This window comes from Olea europaea, chromosome 23 (genome assembly GCF_002742605.1).
Source record: "Olea europaea var. sylvestris chromosome 23, O_europaea_v1, whole genome shotgun sequence".
NCBI lineage: Eukaryota > Viridiplantae > Streptophyta > Magnoliopsida > Lamiales > Oleaceae > Olea > Olea europaea.
The window spans coordinates 11,970,044-11,991,570 of record NC_036259.1 but is presented as its reverse complement, the minus strand read 5'-3'; the positions used below and the strand labels follow the sequence as shown (position 1 = coordinate 11,991,570).

The 21,527-nt window shown below is 34.2% G+C and overlaps 3 protein-coding genes across 9 annotated transcripts; all 3 read left to right on the top strand.

Annotated features, from left to right (window-relative positions):
- Positions 1-7,811: 7,811 nt before the first annotated feature.
- On the top strand, positions 7,812-10,415 carry LOC111372414 (mitochondrial import receptor subunit TOM5 homolog). The gene is made up of 2 exons (XM_022994757.1): positions 7,812-7,980; positions 10,065-10,415. Exons 1-2 carry the CDS (start codon positions 7,894-7,896, stop codon positions 10,140-10,142), a joined length of 165 nt encoding a protein of 54 aa, XP_022850525.1. The 5' UTR covers positions 7,812-7,893; the 3' UTR covers positions 10,143-10,415.
- Positions 10,416-11,167: 752 nt separating this feature from the next.
- On the top strand, positions 11,168-15,809 carry LOC111372412. Of its 7 annotated transcripts, none has more exons than XR_002698769.1 (4): positions 11,168-11,319; positions 13,433-13,895; positions 14,086-14,402; positions 14,519-15,809. XR_002698769.1 is itself a non-coding variant. In XM_022994754.1 (2 exons), exons 1-2 carry the CDS (start codon positions 13,144-13,146, stop codon positions 14,294-14,296), a joined length of 963 nt encoding a protein of 320 aa, XP_022850522.1. In that variant the 5' UTR covers positions 12,951-13,143; the 3' UTR covers positions 14,297-14,877. The 7 variants fall into 7 exon arrangements, 1 of the variants encoding a protein (XP_022850522.1); XR_002698765.1 differs by having other exon boundaries at positions 13,169-13,895; XR_002698768.1 differs by having other exon boundaries at positions 13,169-13,895; positions 14,034-14,402.
- Positions 15,810-19,033: 3,224 nt separating this feature from the next.
- LOC111372413 (60S ribosomal protein L44) lies at positions 19,034-21,117 on the top strand. Its single transcript, XM_022994756.1, has 4 exons — positions 19,034-19,154; positions 20,295-20,474; positions 20,650-20,724; positions 20,818-21,117. Exons 1-4 carry the CDS (start codon positions 19,152-19,154, stop codon positions 20,875-20,877), a joined length of 318 nt encoding a protein of 105 aa, XP_022850524.1. The 5' UTR covers positions 19,034-19,151; the 3' UTR covers positions 20,878-21,117.
- Positions 21,118-21,527: the final 410 nt, after the last annotated feature.

The following is a 21,527-nucleotide window of genomic DNA, read 5'->3' as shown; positions in this document are numbered from 1 at the left end:
GAAATGTTAGAAATGTCCCAAATTTAAAGAGGAACCTCATTTCCTTAGGTTCTCTGGAAGATGAGGGATATACCTTCAAGTCTGGTAACAAAATTTTGAAATTTATGAGGGGTTCTCTTATAGTTATGAAAGGGCCTAAGAGGAATGGGCTGTACTATCTTGAGGGTAGAACCGAAATACCATTTGATTCTAGCCTTCTTGCTGTAAGTAAAGACAAAACTGAACTTTGGCATAACAGAATGGGTCACATTGGGTTTAAAGGGCTAAAATCTTTAAGTAATCAGAAATTACTTGAAAAAGATGACATTGAAACTATGGAATTCTGTGAAACTTGTCTTTTGGGTAAGTCTCATAAGGTGAGCTTTGAAGCTAGCTCTCATAGGACCAGCAAACCATTGGACTATGTCCATGCTGATCTATGGGGGCCCGGAGAAGCACTCCACATTTGGTGGGAGCAAGTACTTCTTGTCCTTAGTGGATGATTACTCAAGAAAAGTTTGGATTTATCCTTTGAAGGCTAAGTCCGAAACTTTTGGGAAATTCAGGATTTGGTTAAAGTCTGTTGAGAATCAGTTAGACAAGAAACTTAAAATGTTAAGAACTGATAATGAGCTTGAATTCTGTAATAGCGAATTTGACAACTTGTGTAAGCAGAAAGGTATAACAAGACACAGAACTGTTAAATACACACCCGAACAAAATGGGGTCGCTGAAAGAATGAACAGGACCATAATGAACAAAGTTAGGTGTATGTTGATTAGCTCTGGCCTTGTGAAAGGTTTTTGGGCTGAAGCTACAAGTACTGCAGCTTATCTAATTAATAGGTCTCCGTCCAGCAGTATAGGGTTTAAGACCCCACAGGAGTTGTGGACGGGAGAGTCTCCAAATCTAGAACACTTGAGGGTGTTTGGATGTGCTGCATATGCACACCAATCTGAAGGAAAACTTGAGCCGAGGGCTGTCAAGTGTGTGATGTTAGGGTATCCCGAGGGTGTGAAGGGCTATAGGTTATGGGTTTTAGGGGTCCAAGGCATTAAGATTATTAACAGCAGGAATGTAGTCTTTAATGAATCTGAGATGCCATGTCTAAAACAGAAAATCGAAGAAACTAACAAATCTGAAACTGAGAAGAGTATTCAGACTGAGGTGAAGCTGACTAGGTTAAATTCACCTACACCTGGGAATGACGAAAATGACCCTATACATCATGAAAATGAAAATGAAATTGAAATTGAACCTGAACCTGAAGAGGTGACTGAACTTCAAGATAACATTGAACCAGTTGAAGTTGAACATTTTAATGATCAACCACCTAATCAAGATTATCAGCTTACTAGGGATCGGGGGAGGAGGCAGATCAGGCTAAATCCTAGATATGAATCCCCTAAACTTGACTGATTTTGCCTTGGTTTCAGGTGAAGCCCTTGAACAGATAGAACCTGCTAGTTATGAAGAAGCTGTTAATGAAAAATGTTCTGAAAATTGGCTAAAAGCTATGCGGGAAGAAATGGAATCTCTAATGGAGAATAAAACTTGGAAGTTAGTTGACAAACCTAAAGATCATAGGATAGTTCAATGTAAGTGGATTTACAAATTGAAAGAAGGAAATAATCCTAGTAATCCTCCTAGGTATAAGGCCAGATTAGTGGCGAAAGGGTTCACTCAAAAGGAGGGGGTTGATTACAATGAGATATTCTCTCCTGTGATAAAGTACAAAACAATCAGACTGGTTCTTGCATTGGTTGTTCAGTACAACTGGGAACTGGAACAACTAGATGTCAAGACTGCTTTCCTACATGGGGAATTGGAAGAGGATATTTACATGAGTCAGCCTCAAGGTTTTGAGGTGAAAGGTAAAACAAACTGTGTGTGCAAATTAGAAAGATCTCTGTATGGGCTTAAACAAAGTCCTAGACAGTGGTACATAAGGTTCGATACCTATGTACTGAAGATAGGTTTTAAAAGGAGTGAATATGATGCATGCCTGTACTATAATGATAGTAAGGAGGGTTGTGAGGTCTACTTGTTGCTGTATGTAGATGACATGCTTCTAGCAAATTCAAGTAAGACTGAAATCACTAAGATGAAGAACCTTTTAAAATCTGAATTTGATATGAAAGATTTGGGGAGTGCTAAGAAGATTTTGTGGATGGTTATAAAGAGAGATAGGGCTGAAAATAGACTAGTCATTTCCCAAGAAGCCTATCTAAACAAAGTCATAACTAAATTTGGTATGAATGGATCAAAATCTGTGAATGTTTCCTTAGCAGCTCACATGAATCTTTCCAGTGCACAATCTCCTAAGACTGAGGAGGAATTTAGAGAAATGAGGAACATACCCTATGCTAATGCTATAGGTTCCGTTATGTTCTCTATGATAACAACCAGGCCTGACTTAGCATATGATATAAGTTTTTTGAGCAGATTTATGTCAAACCCAGGAAAGCCCCATTGGGCAGGTTTGAAATGGTTGTTAAGGTACATTGTCGGTACATTAAATCTGGGTCTAGTGTATGAAAAGAGATCTGAAAAACTTGCTCTAAAGGGGTATGTAGACTCTGATTTTGCTGGTGACAATTGTATAACATGGAAGTCACAGCTGCAGCCTTTAGTTACTTTGTCAAGTACTGAGGCAGAGTATGTTGCCATAACCGAGGCGGTTAAAGAATGTACTTGGTTAAAAGGAATTTTAAAAGAATTGAACTTCATGCATGATACACATGTTATGTTTATTGATAGTCAAAGTGCTTTATTGCTTTGTAAAAATCCTGTTTACCATGAAAGAACTAAACATATTGAGGTAAAGTATCATTTTATTCGTGAGAAACTGTCTCAAGGTGAAGTTAATCTTGTTAAAATTCACACTGATAGGAATCCCTCTGATATGGGAACAAAAATTCTACCTGCAGGTAAATTTAAATTGTACTTATCTTTATTACATATTGACACTGGTTAATTTTTTCTTGCAGGTAGTGGGCGATGATGATGAACAGTTCTTCCATGTGCAAATTCGCAACCAAGAGAGAGTGTTAAGAGAACCAAGGTGAAGAATGTGAGAATATGGTTCTCTTAACTCCATTTATTCAGATTTTTGTGGACTATTGGATGAAGATCGACGGCCGGGATTTAATCTTGGGGAAGATGTTTTTGACTTGATGGTATTGATGTTGACACAATAAGGGCTTCCCACGTTTTTTGGCAGAGGCATGGGTCTTTCCTTTTCTTCCCTTCTTAAGTCGACTCCCTCTCATTTCTCTATGGTCTCTTGGTTTTCAGTTGAAGGTGGTGGGTTCTTTGCCGGTTTTTTCTCTCTCTCTCTCTCTTGGAAGGTGATTTGCAAGTCATGGAGGGCTGTTCCTGAGCCTAAATCTGCCATAAGGGAAGGAAGACAAACTGCAGGAAATTTCAGCCAAAGATAGGTTGTGTCTTTCCAACCCTTTTTCATTGTTTTGCCTTAGAATTTCTTCTATTGTTTGATGTTTTGGTTGATTGAACTCCTAGGATCCCCAACATATCTCCAACCACTTGTTCTATACTTTTTTATTTGGAACAATCTAGAGTTCAATGCATTTTCATTCGTCTCTTAACATTTTACAATGCTCCTTCAAAATTCTTCCATAAAACACTCTTTACCACTAAAGCAATGAAAATTGGAATTGTTATATGTGCATTCAAAACAAATAAATTATTTTTATGAAATAATGAGTTTAAATTGGGTGTTGTTTTCATTTTAAAATTTTTGTTCTCTAATAAATTTTAGTAATATATATTATGAAGTGTATTATATTTTAGAATACTTAAAGATTCAAATGTACTCGAGGCAGCGTAAAGAGAATTGAGAAAAATATAGAATATGGAAAAAAAATTAACACCTGAACACTATTAAAAAGAGTAATGTTATTCATAGTCATTTACTGCAATAGTCGTCTTACATGACATCCTACATAGCGGTTTGTAATTTGATATATAAATATGATAGTTTTTTCTTATCTTATATATCAAATCACTAACTGCCACATGTATGCCACGTAAAACGACTACAAATAGTATTATTTCTATTAGGAAATATAGAAATGAAATTTGTTTCCTACTTTCTATAAGAAAACAACCTTGTTTTTAATCTTGAGATGTTATTACCGGTCAAGAAGATGTAAAATTTAATGAATTAGCTACTTTATTTGTTTGATTACAAAAATTAGCTGGATTTTCTCAATTTCTTTGATTAGTTAATTGAATGTTGTAATAATAAAGTGTTTCTCGATAACTAAAGATGAGAGTAGGGGAGAGATAAGAGAAAGGGAGACTGAATTGCCTAAAAAATAGAAATTTAGCCCTCTAAAAAAGGTTTTCCTTGGTTTGAGGAAAATAGGATCACGTAACCAACTTTGAAAAATATTTATCATGGCAAAAAACTTTCAATCAAACATTCCAAGGGCGCATTTGATTATGAACATTAAATTTGTATAAAAAGAAAATAAAGTTTAAAAATTTAACTGCCTAGAATTTATTTGTAGGAAAATTATTAATTAAATGTGATCAATTGATTTAGTTTTCAACCTAGAAAAATATTGTGCTTATCCATTTTTTAGTGGTGGATAGATGAGAAAGAATTGATAGATAAGAGAGAGTAGATTTCCTGTAAAATAAAATCCTAATTCCCCTAAAAAAAAATATTTTTCTGAATTTTGAAAATAATATAGTCAAGTGGCCTAAAGTAAGAGAATATTTTTCATGGAAAAAATGTCAATCAACCAGCAAAAAAGTAGGAATTTGGATGGAAAATATACTTTTTTATGGAAATATATTGACAATCAAACGCACCCTAAAAATAAGATTATGGGTGGGGAAATGATATTTTATATGAAAAATAAAACCAATTAAACACACCCTAGGTTTTCAAGAATATGGAAAAAAGGGAAAAATAAAAAATAAGAAGTTGAAAGTTCTTAACTATAGATTTTCATTGGTATTTCTTTCGAAAAATATTTCCCCTCTACTGTAAAAGAGTCTATACTATTTTATTATTCATTGTTGTCCACTCGTGTTCGCACTTGACCAATTTGAAGTTTTGTTCTATTTTGATGCTTAACCAGTTTGGATTGGAAGAAAAGCAACATGACATATGTATTAGCTTTCAATTTTTTCCAATTGTGGGCTCACATTAATGAGTGTTGTCGATAATTGTGAAATTTTATTGTATATTTAAATTTTTGTAATTGAGACTTTTGTGGTGGTAGTATAATAACAGTTGTGAGTATTGTTCATTAAATGACAGGTGGGTTGCACTATTTAGAGGCCCAATTTATTTTCTCTCTATATACACAAAATGTATCAATCTATCTATATACTATTTCTATCTTTTGGTATATTTCTTACAGCAACTGCAAGAAGACATCCAATGCAAATTTTGGAGAAATTCATAAATGTCGCTTCAGCAAATATGAACACACAAAAGATGTCTCAAGGTAATTTCTACCATTAAATATAAATTCAAATCTATACTGACATTATTTCTTCATTAACACAATACATAGTACATAATTGGGGGCGGGGGAACCCTACTTATAGGGCAAATTCTTTTTGTACACCTTGAAAGCAAATCTGGATTGTTAGATTCAACCATCATAGGAGATGTAGTAGAGGAATTACTGGAAACTAATACCAATACCATGATGGACTATCTTCAAAGGGTAAAACATTAGTTCTAACATCCTCCAATAATGCTTTCTTTAAACACTATGATACAACATTGAAACATGAACTTTATCTACCGTGGGAACCAGGTGCGGATTTGGGGAGGCAGGGCAGGTCTGTAGTCCCCCCCCCCCTCAGGGCCAACAAATTTTTTTAAAGGTTTTTTTTTTAATTTTTTTTTGGGTAAAAAATCAATTTTTTATGTGTAAATTTTTTTTCCACGTAGCAGCCCGATTTGAAATTTTATAGTCCGATCTTGAATCCAATTCTGAATCCGTCCCTGGTGGGAACCAAATATAGAACTCAACAACGTCATGAAAAGTAGAAGTGATAGAGAATTACTCTTTAACCTAAAGGTGACAAAACAGTGTCAGAACCCACCTGAGTATCGCTTTGAAATCATATTCGTATTCAACTCCACAAGAGTCACAAATAGCAATGCTTCAACTACAATGACTAAAATAAATCCTTCAACTGTCACAAGTGATTTAAACAACCAAACTGAAACTAACGAAAGTACAAACAACAAAGATGCAAGAAGGCAAAAGAATATGTACAGCCAAGCTAAAGAAGTTTTCACAAACACTAAAGAGATCACTACGCAAAATGCAAAAAAAAGTCTCTCTTACAACCATCGAATGTAACTATTGAAGCAGACTCAAAACCCGAAAAGAAGACTCACACAGGCTACAAAACTGACTACTAAACCAATGTCCTCACCTTTAAAGAAAAACATGAGTGAAAACCATGTACATTATTTTTGTAACTATAGGCAGTCATGCAATGTATTTCTTTTAGATCTCTGAAAAAAGTAACATGATCTACCCATGTACAGGAACTTAATGATAAGTCTTCAGTTGAAAGTCTACCGTATAGCTATAAATTTCTACTTTTTGACATGAAGAGGTTATTGTAAATGTTTTAATTCCCTTTTTATCCTTCCAGACACAAACACTGTGAACTATGACTGAATCATACTTATATAATTACTACCAATGGCATATAAATCTTTGATTCATCTTTAAAAATAGACTCAAGTGGCATACTTCATCCTAAACGCCATAATTATGTTAACAGTATTATCATCTATTAAACACATGTTTTAAATCATTAGTATATTGAACAATTCCATTCATAACTTAATGTCATAAATAACTTACATCATTTTATTACCTTTATAATTAATTGGTCTCTTCTTCAATTGCTTAAGTTATATCAACATTAAAAACGCTAACATTGTGTTCAAAATAATCCAAATCGTGCATTGCACGGGTGGCAAACTAGTATTTAGTTAAAAAATAAATAAATAAATCATGAAATGATTTATTTATTTTTTAATTTTATTGGGCCTTGACAACCACCTGATTCTAGTCGTTGAATTTATGGATTTATGGATGGGGTGAACTTTGGATGTTTCAATCCGGTATCTTGAGAATTGGATCAAATTGATTCAAATTGAAAACCGTAAAAATGGAACTGTTGGTTCTATAGGTGGAAAAATGGACCTCGAGCAATTGGTTGTGTTATGGTCCGATTCCTATATCCCCATGGAACTATTGGTTTTGATTTGAATTTTTTTATGCTTCAAAAATAATTTTTAAAGTGTAAAAGTTGTGTAATATTTTTTTTTATTTCACTTTCACGCTTCATATTTTAAACAATAAAAATGTCAATTATTCTAAATATAAACGAATTTATATAAACTACGAGTTCGAAATCTTTCAAACAAAGTCAAAATTTGATTTTGTAGTTAAAATTGAGAACTTGACCAGAATAAACTGACCTCAATGAGAATCATACTAAACAAGAAGCATTACTCCTCTTTTCATTCCAAATTCAAGAATATGATTGATACAACTGATTGGTCTGTATGCCTCCAATCAGAATATAACTGGCTAGTTCAGTCTAGTTCTGGCTCGGGTCGGGTGATTTCAAATAAAAATGTCTAGAACTAGTTATGGATAGAAAGGACTGTTTCCACAACTAAATGTTTCATATGGGAATGTAAGTGCCAATACCAAGATTAAAGCCATAGAAAGTAGAAACCAAGGACAGCTCAAACATTAGGGACCATATGTGCAAATAAGCCTTAAATTTTTAACCTTCTAAAACCCTAACCCCTACACACAACACAAGCAAGCGAAAAACGGTCTTTATCTCTCTATCTAGAAGAAAAAAGAAAAGAAAAGAAGGTTAAAAATGGCGGATGCAATGATATCAGTGGAAAAAATCAAAGCTTTTTATCATTCGCAGATCCATGATCCAGATAAATGGGATCTCAACAAGGTGATTTTTATTCTTCCCCTTTTCTGTTTACGCTATCGTCTGATTCTATTTATCAAAAAGAAAATTTGTCGATTTGTTATTTTATTTACTATTTATCTAGAAATTGAATACGACTTTTTCAATTCAATTAAGGTTTCAGACGTTCAATTATTGCTTACACTATTTGCTTTGGTCCCAAACTCAGGCCTGTTTCACGGATTTTTTTTTTTTTTTGCTCTGGTAATTATTCATTAAATTATTGAAGCTTTAACTTTTTCTATTATGATAATAAATAATTAAGTGCGTTGAATGGGCAATTTGGATTAAATCATGTTGAGAATTGGATGAATTCGTCCACAAACCTGATTTCCGCTTTCTTCCTTGAAGGTATTAATTGAGTTTGATATGCTCTGTTCTAGGGCTGAACATGGTCCGGTTCGGTTCGATTCTCGCCCTAGAACATGGTCCGGTTCGGTCCGACCCGAAATTTTCGGGTATTTAGTAAATGGAACCATCGGGTCCAAATTTAATTATAGAACCATTCGAGTTCAGTTCCATTCGATTCCGTATTGTAATTAAATTTTTTAATATATACAAAGTTTTATTAATTTAATTAATGATATGTTCAATATTAGCTCTTACAAAATAACGTAGTCCAATCTTATTTGTCTTTTATGTCTATCTTTGCTAAATTCTTCATAAATTTAATTATTAAAATCACAGGAAAAGAAAGATAGCGAGCTCAAAATAATTAAGAGAGATGTTGTAGAGCTTTGATTCAATTTTGTTCAATAGAAACGATACTACATTAGAGGAACAGATTTGGATAAAATTGAGGTCAATTTGATTAAATTGATTTTGAACTGAAAATTAGAAATAGAAAAATCATATTTTGTGGTTTGAACTAAATTAACTAGTTAACAAATTTATTTAGAAAAAATAAAATAATTTTGCTTATTTAAATTAAATAAATTTAAAAAAATTAAGGAGATTCGATTCTTCGGGTCTTGGCCTAGAACCAGAACCGAACCGTACCCATCGATTCTTGATTCAAATACTCGTTCTAGTATTTAATTTGAGAAGAACCGTCAAGTTCGGTTCGGTCGGTTCGGTTCGAGAGTTTTGTCCAGTCCCACTCTGTTCCAGCAATTCGTGTCCGCCTCCTTTTTACTGTTTATTTTTAATGGGACATTGTAAAGAGTGTTGCATTAAGACTTGAAATGGCTTCTTTTGTGGGCATACATTCAAGAGAGAGAACTTCCAGTGTATAGTTTGGACAATGGAGCTTCCGTGTATTTCGATCATTATATGTCATCAACAAATGTTAGACTGTAAAATAATAAGATGAATTAGCATTTGAAGTGGAAGATGGAGAAAGGGGGGATCCCGGTAGTGTTCTGATGCTTGGCAGTTGGTGATGAATTCATGTCCTTTCTATTAGCATAGCTCTGCTCGATCGTCGGTGAAATTTCATAGATATTAGGTGTGGAGAGAGACGTTCTATAATGAAGAAATGATAGTAGCTCGTTGTTTTATAGGCTTTATCATGTTCAGTCCGAAGAGTTTAGGTAATACTTTCAAAGTGACTCTTGACAGGAGAATCCAGGCTATTCAGGAAGAATTGCAGCAATTCTCCAATCCTAATGAAGTAGTTCACCCGAATTCAGCCTGTAGTTGATGATTTTTAGGCTATTTCTGTTTTCGTTATTTTTCCTGTTTCTTATTCATCTCGGCAGTTTTAGTGCAACATGTCTTCTTCAATGGCAAATTTACCACACATTTAATTTCATTGCAAGTTACATATGGTTCTATTTTTCTGTAAACAATGTGTATTAGAATCCATATAGATGACATCGCTAGGTTTTGTGCTAGCTGTCTACCTTCCAGCCTGCACCCCCCTTCTTCGTTCAGGTTGGCACTGACTTGGGAAAAATAGCCAGAGTTATTTATTTTCCTGTAACATCTATTCTATATGATCGAGAATGCGTGTTGCCTTGTTAGCTCAAGAAAATCTCTCCTTTTTTAGCTGTCTAAAATATTTTCTTGCTTATTACGCTTTTCCCCTCGTTAACTCTGCTTTCTCCGCCCATTTTCTTTTGGTGCAGAAATTACTCCGTGCATTAGGTCTCTTTGCTGGCTCCATCGTCTTGATGCGCCAATATGGTGATCTAATGGCAATATAACTATGGATGATGATTGCGCTCCCAGAAGTCGAGTTTCCAGTTAATTTTGTTTCTGCACATGGTTTTCCCATATGAAACAATCCATCAACTGAAAGGCGATTAAATGAATTTTCTTTGTTTAGAATTAGAATCTTGATTATGATTCGTGTCATGTTGGTCCTTAAGTATTATGAATGCTAGCGAATTGCATAAATTGCATCAATGTTTCTTTTCAAGAGTTGCATCTATATTCTGTATTATTTGATCCTTTAATCGCACAAGAATTGTTGTGTAGTTCGTTGTGTGATGTGATATGGAACATAGAGCAGTGATATCGGCCTTCCTCTGAAGCCATGGCAATGGTTCTTAATTCTTATGCCAACGGATGAGTTCGGGAAGAAATAACCCACCCGCCCGAACCATTTGAATACACCGATGCCCATCAACTTTTGGTATACGAAGCCTTCAACTTTTTGCGAGGAAACAGAAATATTCTGAGTCTCGTTTTGATATGAAGAATGCAAGCATTCTTCATATCAAAACGAGACTCAGAATATTTCTGTTTCCTCGCAAAAAGTTGAAGGCTTCGTATACCAAAAGTTGATGGGCATCGGTGTATTCAAATGGTTCGGGCGGGTGGGTTATTTCTTCCCGAACTCATCCGTTGGCATAAGAATTAAGAACCATTGCCATGGCTTCAGAGGAAGGCCGATATCACTGCTCTATGTTCCATATCACATCACACAACGAACTACACAACAATTCTTGTGCGATTAAAGGATCAAATAATACAGAATATAGATGCAACTCTTGAAAAGAAACATTGATGCAATTTATGCAATTCGCTAGCATTCATACTACTTAAGGACCAACATGACACGAATCATAATCAAGATTCTAATTCTAAACTAAGAAAATTCATTTAATCGCCTTTCAGTTGATGGATTGTTTCATATGGGAAAACCATGTGCAGAAACAAAATTAACTGGAAACTCGACTTCTGGGAGCGCAATCATCATCCATAGTTATATTGCCATTAGATCATCTCTCTCTCTATCTCTTGATTTTCCGTATTGATGTTTTCATTTTTTATAAACTGTGCTGCGAGGCGAGGAGAAAACTGCTGATTCCGGCCCAGGTTTGTGGAACTTGGAACCTGTGGTCGGATCATCGCCAGACTCTTCACTTACTCTGTATGGTACGCAATTTCAATTTCCTGCCATTTTTATTTCGTTATTTGTGATGCTAATTTTCGTTTTGTTGGGTGAATTCTTTTATTTTCATTTACTAAGAGAAATATTTAATTTTTTCTATTGTGATAATTATTGGGTGCAATTGCATACATGAAGTAGAAACTCAGATGGATTCTTGTTATTGATTCTGACTCAACTATAAAAATTGAATATTTGTGCCTCATGAACCAATTCATTGTAATGTTACTCGTCTCAAGGTTTAAAATATTAGAGAACGATGCATAAACGAGCCCACAGGCCCTTTTGCATGTGGGCATAAAAAGCTTGATACGTCCACAATATTTTTACAAATGGGTGGAAACTAGACTCGAACTTGCTAAATTTGCTTTCCACTTCATTTGAGTGGGAATACACTTATTTACTTATATTTAGTCTTCTACAATAGCCTATAAAAGAGCCTCTGAAACTACATTATTGGATTGTTATGGGTATCTTGAAATATATAATTAGGCATAAGAAGGCAATGCCATAATTTAAAATGCCTAAATTTTTGTTTGTAACTTATTACTAGCATATTTTTAATTTTTGTATATTTCTATTACTTCGGATTATTTCATCAATTTGTCTTGAGTCTTACTCTTTGCCTCACAAACGGAAAACACCTATACACCATATGAGCCTTTTCAGAAACATCAGTTAGATGTGGAACTTTTTAACAACTCATATCCTCGTTTTAGCTCGACCACAATCCCAAATCACATTGTCATACGAGTGTTGAGATTTCAAAGATGGCTCCCAACATGTTGAAATACTTACTGTTGCTTGGATAGTAGAAAGAAACAACGTGCAAGACATTAATGAATAGTCGTAGAAGAGACTAATATCTTATTCAGAACATTGGACAGTCATACATGATTCCTTTTGTACTTAAACTGATTTTCTTGCACATAAAAAAGCAAAACGTTGGGATTAAATTTTTCTATGAAATATCTGTTCTTGACATCTTTTCAGTACTTATTTTTAGCTACTAATATCTCTTCTCATGTTTGTTGGTAATTTTTACCTACTGGAATTAGAAACTACAGGATCTAATTAATGCATTTATATGCTCAATCACGAAGAATGTATTTAATATGTTGATCTGTGATGACTTGTGTAGTTGCATACCCTTCGAGAACCTTATTAGCATCTTATTTTTTGTTAAAATTCCATGATCAACATTTACAATGTTGCAACTTTCTTACACTGGCAAAGTTATCTTTGGCAGTATATTTTGCTGAATGATTTAAATCCAGATATAGGCGCAGAGCAATGTACTGAAATATTTATATGCACAATGTGTTCAATTCTACAAACTTTAAGAATTTGTTTTGTTTTTTTAATTCTCTTCAAATATCATTTGCATCTATCTGTATTACACGGACAGTTTAACTAGGGTAGCGTGTTCTTACCGGACATGTCGGTTCCCGACACTCCTCAAACACTCTACCATGGTCTTTTTTCTTTCTTTATAAGAAATATTTTATATTTTAACTCAAAGTTAATATTAAATAATAAATATGTACTCTTATTTAAAAATTTCAACAAGAAAAATTAATAACAAGTATAAAACTAAATTTATACTTTATAAACGAATTTAAAAAAAAAAAATTTAATCAACATATCGGCGACATGTCGTGCCAGTATTATTTTCAAAAAATCGCTTGTCAATATGTGTCGGTGCATCATTTGCATCTATTTTTAGGTTAATGAATTCTTAATATAAATCATTAGATCAGATTATTAACTGATATTCTATGTCCTAACTCCTCAACTGAGCTTGGATTGATATGGGAGCTTCATATATTGAATTAGATAAACCAGCTTCTCCAATGGAATCTGAGGAAGGGACCGCAAAAGATTTGATGACAAATTCTTCCCTTTCCATTGAAAAAGTTCATCATGATACATCAAACAATCCATCTTCCTCTATCTCTTCCTCACCAGATTCCACATTAGACGATCACATTTGCGATCTCAATAAAAATAGTGATGAGACAATTTCTGGAAATTTTGTTTCCAAATATGAACTATCTGATAACGGATCATCGTGTGCTACATCGCTAGCGGCATTTACAAGTCAAATGCCTCCAGCCAATGTATCAGCAACACAATCACCCTCTCCACAAGTGATGGAGCGTCCAGCGGCTCTGCCTGGCGCATCTTCGTATAGAATCCCATCTTCCGTGTTTGATAGAAGTAAGTCGTCAACCCCAATGGAGTGGAGTGTATGTTCGAATGAATCGTTGTTCAGCATTCACACAGGAAATATGAGTTTTAGAAATGATCCCTTCTTTTTGCGATCGGGTGAATTGGGTCCACCAGGAGAAGTATCTACATCCGGTCAGATGTTTAATTACTCAACTGTCCAGGCTTCAGGTACTGAACCCAAAAGTCATGAGTTTGGAGTAGTGGAGGCAAGCATTAAGGAAGTAATTCGAGAAAGTGAAGATCAAAAGAACGAAAGCTGGATGCCTGAGGAAATTATGTCTCGTCGTTCTCGAGAGAGTAGAACAAGTGCCAAATCTTTTGCATTTCCAATGTAAGTTTGCCTTCCATCTTTGAAATGTATCCCATCATTCAGCTTAATATAGTAGAAGTTCTTTATATATTTGAGGGTTCTATTAGTAAAGTATAAGCTTTATCTGTTTTCTCGCAAACCATTTTTCTTTGCACTCAGTATCAATATCGTGGCATCATCAAGAACAGCTGAATCATTTTAATACCTTAAGATTGATAGGAGACATAGACCATTGTGCTTCAGAGAGGACGGCTAGTTCAGTTAAGGTAGCTCCGGAGCAGCAGGAATCTCAAGCACAGCAAACGCAGAAGCAAGAGCCCGAGTCAAGCGCACAGCCCAAGCCAAAAACCTCCTCAGAAACTGAAAAACCAGCTCCTTCCAAATGGTTTTCTTGGTTTAAATGCTGCTCCTTCTGTAAGTGAAAATGAGTTTTGCCAAAATTATTGCCTTAAGCGAGCAAAACTCAGAGGATCCATCGACATGAAACTGGAATACAGTGGAAGGATAAGCCTACCCAAAATTTACCGGGTATGCATCTCGGTTTGTTGTTGTGAATGTCATTTGTATGATTGATGGTCGGCTCTAGTAGATTCGATAAAAGATGAATGCATGTCTTCTAAATTCTCCTATTTGTCATGATATAGATGTTTACAAGCACTTTCTCTGCACATCGGCTGGATGAAATCGACGAGCTTTCTAGCAGATGAAACGGAAAATATTGTTGTAGAGCAATGACCATGTTATGTGGCTTGGAATATAGAAATATGGTAGGAATATTAGAAGTTAGTTAATGTGAATTGAATATTAAGCGTGACTTATGCATATGTACAATTACAGGTTCAATACATCAGTCTTATAGTATTTATTGATTCAAGGATTGATCAGAATATCTGATTTTTTATATTGAATTTTGCAAGAATTGATTAGGAAAAATTTTCAATTAGTATGAATGTACTTTTATATCATGCTTGATACTTCAGAATCCAAGTTTAATTTGTCACAATCAGTTCATTAAACTTCAATTTACTTTTAATGTTAGTCATTCTGGTAGCCCAGCTGCTGAACTTATCACCCTTCTATTTGTTTTTGTTTTTTTGTTTTTTCAATTGTAAGTTTTTATTTTAGATGCGGTTCAATCCATTTTCTAGTGAAGATAAGAAATAAAAAATAAATGGATTGTGTTGTGAAATAGTTAATCAAGAAATCATTACCTCTTGCTAACTTGTGAGCTAAATGGAGTTGAAGAAATCTTTCCTGCAGCTGAGGCGGGATGATTAAACAGAACTCCATTTGTTCAGTGCTGCTATTTGATTGTACAGATTGTTTATTTTGAGGAACTTCAATTGTTGCTTTTATGGATTTTGCAATAGCATGATTTGTCCAGCTGCTCTGTTTGTCACTGGACCTCAGGATTATACTTAGCTTAAGTGATGTGCTGCCCGTGTATTGGCTTTTTCTCTATTGTTGGTATCTGTATTTTGATTACTAAGTTTAACTTCTAGTTGAGTAAACCTCCTCTTATCTCTTTATTTTTAAGTGAGCACATGGAAAATAGTTACAGTAATCGGTGGCATTATTTGAGATATAGGATTCTTTTATGTAATCTGGACATAATTGAAGTTTAGTCTTTAGCATTTTCCCTTGTTGCTCACCCCCTTTTTAATGCCATCTTTAAAAGTCTTTTAGCTATTATCTATAAGTTGCAAATCTACGTATGTATGTTTTGGTTATTTGCTAAATCTGTAACGTTCTGTATATGTTTCCTTTATCTCCTGAGGTGCTTGATGGTAACATTTCAAATGTCCGACGCCTCCTTTGATAGTTCTGGGTTCGTTACATTGTCGCCTTGCATGCCATTTAGTATTTAATTGGCTCAAATGGTTTGGTTATCTTTAAGTTGAGCTATTTGTGAACTGGTATTGAAAGTTGAACTTTCCGAAGACAGAGAAGACTTGCTGCAAATCGAAGGAATGCAGAAAGGATATCTTGCATAAGGTCATCTAATACAAGAAGGGAAAAGACAGCTTAGCAGTTAGCTGCTCAGGGGAACCATCGTTATGACAGCAAACAATCAGGTTATGGTGGACAGACCAAGCATGTCTTCTACAAGAAGGTAGAAACTATTTACATGTCTTTTTTATGCTGGAAAAAGTTAGCAAGGTGTAAAAATTACTATCCACCATGCAGTGTTTAGATAATTGGATAGTTTAAAGAATAAAACTGACAAAGAAAAGTTTATGATTTTCCATATTGATTCTCAATCCTTCTAGAGCTACTAGTACCTATCTGAAGTGCTAAATTCATTGTATAAATTTAGCTTTCTTATTCTTGTCACGACAAAGAAGATTGTGCTTAGGCTGCAATGACAGGGCTGTAAGGACGTTTCCCAGCACCCAATGAAGGTTGCTATTTAAATTTTACGTGATCATATATTTGTTTCATAATGAATATGCCTCCATTTATGAAATTTTGTCATTGGTTTGCGGAGATGCAAGCATTTTGAGATTGGTGGAGATAAGAATGGAAAAGGAACTTCTCTTTTCCAAGCACCGGTGGTGGAACTTGGAATATTTCTCTTTTGCTTTATATGGTTTCGATTTTTGATGGCTGAGATGTTTTACCAAGTAGTAGATGTAATTTTAGACACTTGGTATCATATTTGTGTTTCAATGATGGAGTTTTGATTTTACATGGGGCTTAAAAGTTCAGTTTCAGTGTATTTTAGCTCGATACAGACAGAATTATTGTTAGGCCTGAACAAATTGTACTTAAGAGGGTATATTTGGAGCCTATCAACTTTTGATACAACAATATGTTGTAATTTCAAATGCTTATCATCAATAATTAGGTTCAAGCCAACGTATACAAAGATTTCTTGTTATTCAAAATGATTGGTTATGAAATTTGTTGAGTGTATTAGCTAAACTTGTATGATTAATGATATTTAATAGTTGAGACTGATTGGAATATGGTCCATATGGATACTATTTGCGTTATTGTTGTCAAGTGTCTTTTGAACTATTACATCCCGAGATAAAAAAAAATTTTAAAAAAAGGGGTTTCAACATTACTGGAGCCTCTCTTCCCGGAAATCCTGTTCAGCTTCACTCGCCGTTCGCTGCCTCTACCTCTGAGCCCAAACACTCGCATCATCTCCACTTTACTGAAGAAAGTTTCAACGTCATCATTTCTTGGACGGTTAAAATGGGGTGAAACAATGGATTCAAATTTTTGCTTGCTTTTTTGTGGTGATGATGTAGCATGGATGGTTAACGCAATGGCTCTACGTTGTGTACGGTGGTGATTGTGGACTATTTGATATAGAACTAATTGTCGATGGATGTTTTGAGATTGTCAAATCTAGGTTCGGTGGTAGCGGCACGTAGCGGTGCTTAGCTGTCAAAAGATGTTGCTGGTGGCGTTGTAGTTGGCGGTGTTCCGACGGAAAGCTTTCATAGGTGGCCTTGACGTGCTTTGAATTGCTGATTTGTTTGAGATCGTTGTGGATGTTTAATTGAGGTGAAGGTGGTGGTTGTGAGGTGAAGGTGGTGCCAACAATGGTGGGTTGGGGTGGATGAGATGCAGAGTGATTGTGAACAATTAATTGTGATTTATGATCCATTAATTATGTGACATGTGACTTAATATGGGATATGCGACACATAAGTTATATGGTATGTGATTGTGATCAGTACGTAATCATGATCATAAATTATGTGTTTATTGTGATTATAACTTATTTGATTAAATATAGGTCACAAAATTTATTAGAGGTTACATGATCACCTAATTTTTTAAATATTTCATCAAAATTTGTTAAATTTGAAAGCGTATATTTAAAGTATAGTAATGTACTTTTTCCTTCCTAGATCGCACCTATTTGCTTTTTAGCATTTCTATTTTAAATTATAAACCCTCAAAAGCAGGCAACATGAAATACAATTAGATCGATACATTCCATCCTTCTTTAAGACTCACGTCCATAGCATCCTATTTTACTTGGTGATATTACAAAACAAGTCTTCTACTTGAAGTAGTTCTCCTGATGTAGACCCCATTTGGTACCCTTTTTTTTTAAAATGCATTTTTCTCTCTCTTCTTTTCAATCACATATTTTTTATTAAAATAATATTACATATAAATTAAAAAAATTTCCTTATGTTTCAACCGCACATTTCCCATCAATTTACCATTCAAAAATGCATTTTTACATAAAAATATCTCCCAAACCACCCCATAGTTTTATCCACAGCATGGGTTTCCACCACGATTTTTGTTTTAAAATAGTGGTCAATTGTAATAACGGCTTTTGGTATAATTCATCCTTAAAATTGAATTGTAAAAGGAGGATGCTTAAAGTAGTAAAACTTTTTACGGTTTGTATTAGAGTAGATATTTCATCTTGGAGGATCCTCATTGTAGACAGGGTAATATGGGAATAATGTTGACTCAAAAATATGAATCTCTCTAATCTAGGGTGGGAATGATCAAGTTCCAAAGAGAATCGAACCAAGAATTATTAGGTATCTTATAAATGGAATATTCGAGTCCAACTTCAATTATGAATCTGTTCAATATCATAATTAAATTTTTTGATATTCTTATAATTTCATTTTCCAAATATTTGAAGCAAAACAATAGTCCAATAAAGAATAAGTTTCATCTTAATACAAAACGACAAACATAACCCAAAATTTTTAAACACAAATAACAAGTCGTCTAATAAAGTTCACTATTTCCTTTTATCAATTAATTCATTTACCAATGTATACCACTGAGCCTGAGTTCAATTTTTTATACTGAAATAATTTGGTAAGTTCGATTATTAGAAAAAAAAAACACGAAATTAAAAAAATGATAGTTTCAATTTTTTGGTTCTAAGTGTAGAACCAAGAAGAAAATCAAATTTTTATTAACCAAATTAACTTACGAAAAAACGAACTGAACCATTAGGATCGATTTGGGACTTTGGCCCCATTTGGTAGTCATTTTTTTTAAAATGTATTTTTCTTTGTTTTTTCAGCCACACATTCTTTATTAAAATAATATTACATATAAACAAAAAAATTTTCCTTATTTTTCAACCACACATTTCACATCAATTTACTATTCTAAATATTCCCTTTATCTATCCTCAAAACTCATTTGGGCATTGACAATGGGCCTTAGGAGCCCGGTAAATGAGTTGTAAGCCCGCCCATTTTAATACAAAACCCTAATCGAGAACTGCAATTTGCAGAATTTCGCATCCACGCTCTTCGTCTCTGATCGGCAGCCATGGTAATTTTAACCCACTTAACTTTCTCTCATAGCTGTTTTTGTTGATTTCTAATCTACTGTTTATTCTAAATCTGTTTTTTTGTTTCTAGTTTATAGTGTATTTTGGTTCTCGAGTGCGGTTTGATTTTCTGTTTAAAAGTGGAGATTTGAACGTGGATGATTAAATTATGTTGTGAATCAGTGAAATTAAGAATTTGAGCGACAAATAGCTTTTTTATTATTCAAATTTTCGTATTCTGGAAATGTACGCAGTTTCTTTTCATTTACCTTTGTACTATTTTCTTTCATGGCTAGAGTTACTGCTACCAAATTGGACTAGAAGGTTGTAAGAAACATTTGTACAAAGTAAAATTAAGTATGAGGTTTGTATTCATTTTCAATATTATCTCTTATGAAAGAATGGCTTAATGGACTATGAGAACTTTTTCTTGCAATTAAGGATAGACATGTAAATGGAAAACCCCATGATCAAAGGCTCATAGCATTATTGCAGTTTTGTATGTTTTAGCTGATACTTGACTGTACACAGTGTTAGTTTGTTCTCTAGAACTTCTATTGTTGCTTTTGTGGGTTTGCCCAATCATCTTTGCATTTACAGTATATTCATTTGTCCAGCTAGTATGGCTTTCACCTTTGTGCTGTCCAGTCAATCATTAGACCTTAACAATCTTACTCGATCTTATCAGTTAAATTTGTTCATTTACATAAAATGTATGATGCCCGTCTACCAGCTTTTCTTCTGTCGTTGGTGGTCCTTATTTTTTAAGTGCAAGCTAATTTCGCATCTAGCTGACTAAACTTCCTATTCTTTTCATGTTTTTAATGGCCATGTGGAAAATTAAGTTTTTGAGATTGTGCAACTATTTTATCATCTATATGTGATTGATACCTAGTTCTTAGCATCATTAAATTTTTGATTGGCTACTTTGCTATCATTTTCCTTTACCGTTTCCATTTCCTTTAATTTTTAATTATAAACTGATGTTATGCCAAGTGTATTTTAACTATTTGCTGGACCCATAACTTGCTGTATGTAGTTTTCTTTCCTGTACTTTTGAAGGATTTTGATCATAACATTTCAATGCAGAATACATTTTGGATTTTAGAAAAGTTAATCTGTTTGTGAACTGATTTTTATAGGTGAATGTTCCGAAGACAAAGAAGACTTACTGCAAATCCAAGGAGTGCAGAAAGCACACCTTGCACAAGGTTACCCAGTACAAGAAGGGAAAAGATAGCTTAGCGGCTCAGGGTAAGCGCCGGTATGATCGCAAGCAATCAGGTTATGGTGGACAAACCAAGCCTGTCTTCCACAAGAAGGTAAAAACACATTAGAAAGAAAAATAAAAATAAAAAATTACCATCGGCAAATATAAACAGGGGCTAACTTGCAGTAGAAAAGGTTAAGATGAGTAGAAAGGATGGTAATAAAATTGATTCTCAATCTTTAGATGTACTAATTTTACCATTTTTACATCATTGTCTTTGAAACTAGGCGAAAACGACTAAGAAGATTGTGCTGAGGCTGCAATGCCAGGGCTGCAAGCACGTTTCTCAGCATCCAATCAAGGTCAGTTTTTCGATTTCACATGGTCATGTATTTTCATTCTGAAAATGTCTCTGCTCTGATACTAACAATTGCATATTGTCGTTGGCTTTGCAGAGGTGCAAGCATTTTGAGATTGGTGGAGATAAGAAGGGAAAAGGAACTTCTCTTTTCTAAGCATCACCCGGTTATGGAACTTGAAACATCTCTCTTTTACCTTTTTTGGACTTGATGTTTAATTTTTTGTTTATTAACTGAGATGTTATTACCAAGTAATACATTAAACTTTGGACATGTATTGTCATATTTATGGTTCAATGCTGGAATTTAGATTTTTCTCTTGTAATGGTAATGATGAGCTACTATTTGGTGTAGATTAAAATTAGATTTTGATAAAAGTTGATGAAATCATTGAAATGTGGGATTAAAATTAATTGTTGATTTTGACTTGAGATTTTTCAGTAGATATTTATTTACACCAAAGATGGATAAGTAGGATGTAGCTTATAGTGACCCCACTAAACTTTTGTGGTATCTTCAAATGATTAAAAGACTAGCCATTATATTGAAAGTTATCCGCACATGAGAGCTCAAGACCAGCCAGATCTAATCCATACGATGAAAGAAGCATGTATCTCTCTGAACTAAGTAGAGGTGGCAATAGCCTCAGTTTGTTGACCCGATACATGGGCCTACTTGAGCTCCCGTTTGGCCCCTATTTTTTGAAATGAAAACGGTTGGAAGAGTACTTTTTAAACAAATGAGTGGTCAAAAAAGAAGAAAAAGTTCTTGGTTTTCGTGTAATATTATTTTATAAAATATTGTGT

Coding starts and splice junctions, on each gene's coding strand:
- LOC111372414 (XM_022994757.1), top strand. CDS start 7,894: ATGGCGGATGCAATGATATCAGTGGAAAAAATCAAAGCTTTTTATCAT. Junction 7,981..10,064: donor ATAAATGGGATCTCAACAAG/GTGATTTTTATT, acceptor CTTTTGGTGCAG/AAATTACTCCGTGCATTAGG.
- LOC111372412 (XM_022994754.1), top strand. CDS start 13,144: ATGGGAGCTTCATATATTGAATTAGATAAACCAGCTTCTCCAATGGAA. Junction 13,896..14,085: donor AAATCTTTTGCATTTCCAAT/GTAAGTTTGCCT, acceptor TAATACCTTAAG/ATTGATAGGAGACATAGACC.
- LOC111372413 (XM_022994756.1), top strand. Junction 20,475..20,649: donor AGCCTGTCTTCCACAAGAAG/GTAAAAACACAT, acceptor CTTTGAAACTAG/GCGAAAACGACTAAGAAGAT. Junction 20,725..20,817: donor TTTCTCAGCATCCAATCAAG/GTCAGTTTTTCG, acceptor TTGGCTTTGCAG/AGGTGCAAGCATTTTGAGAT.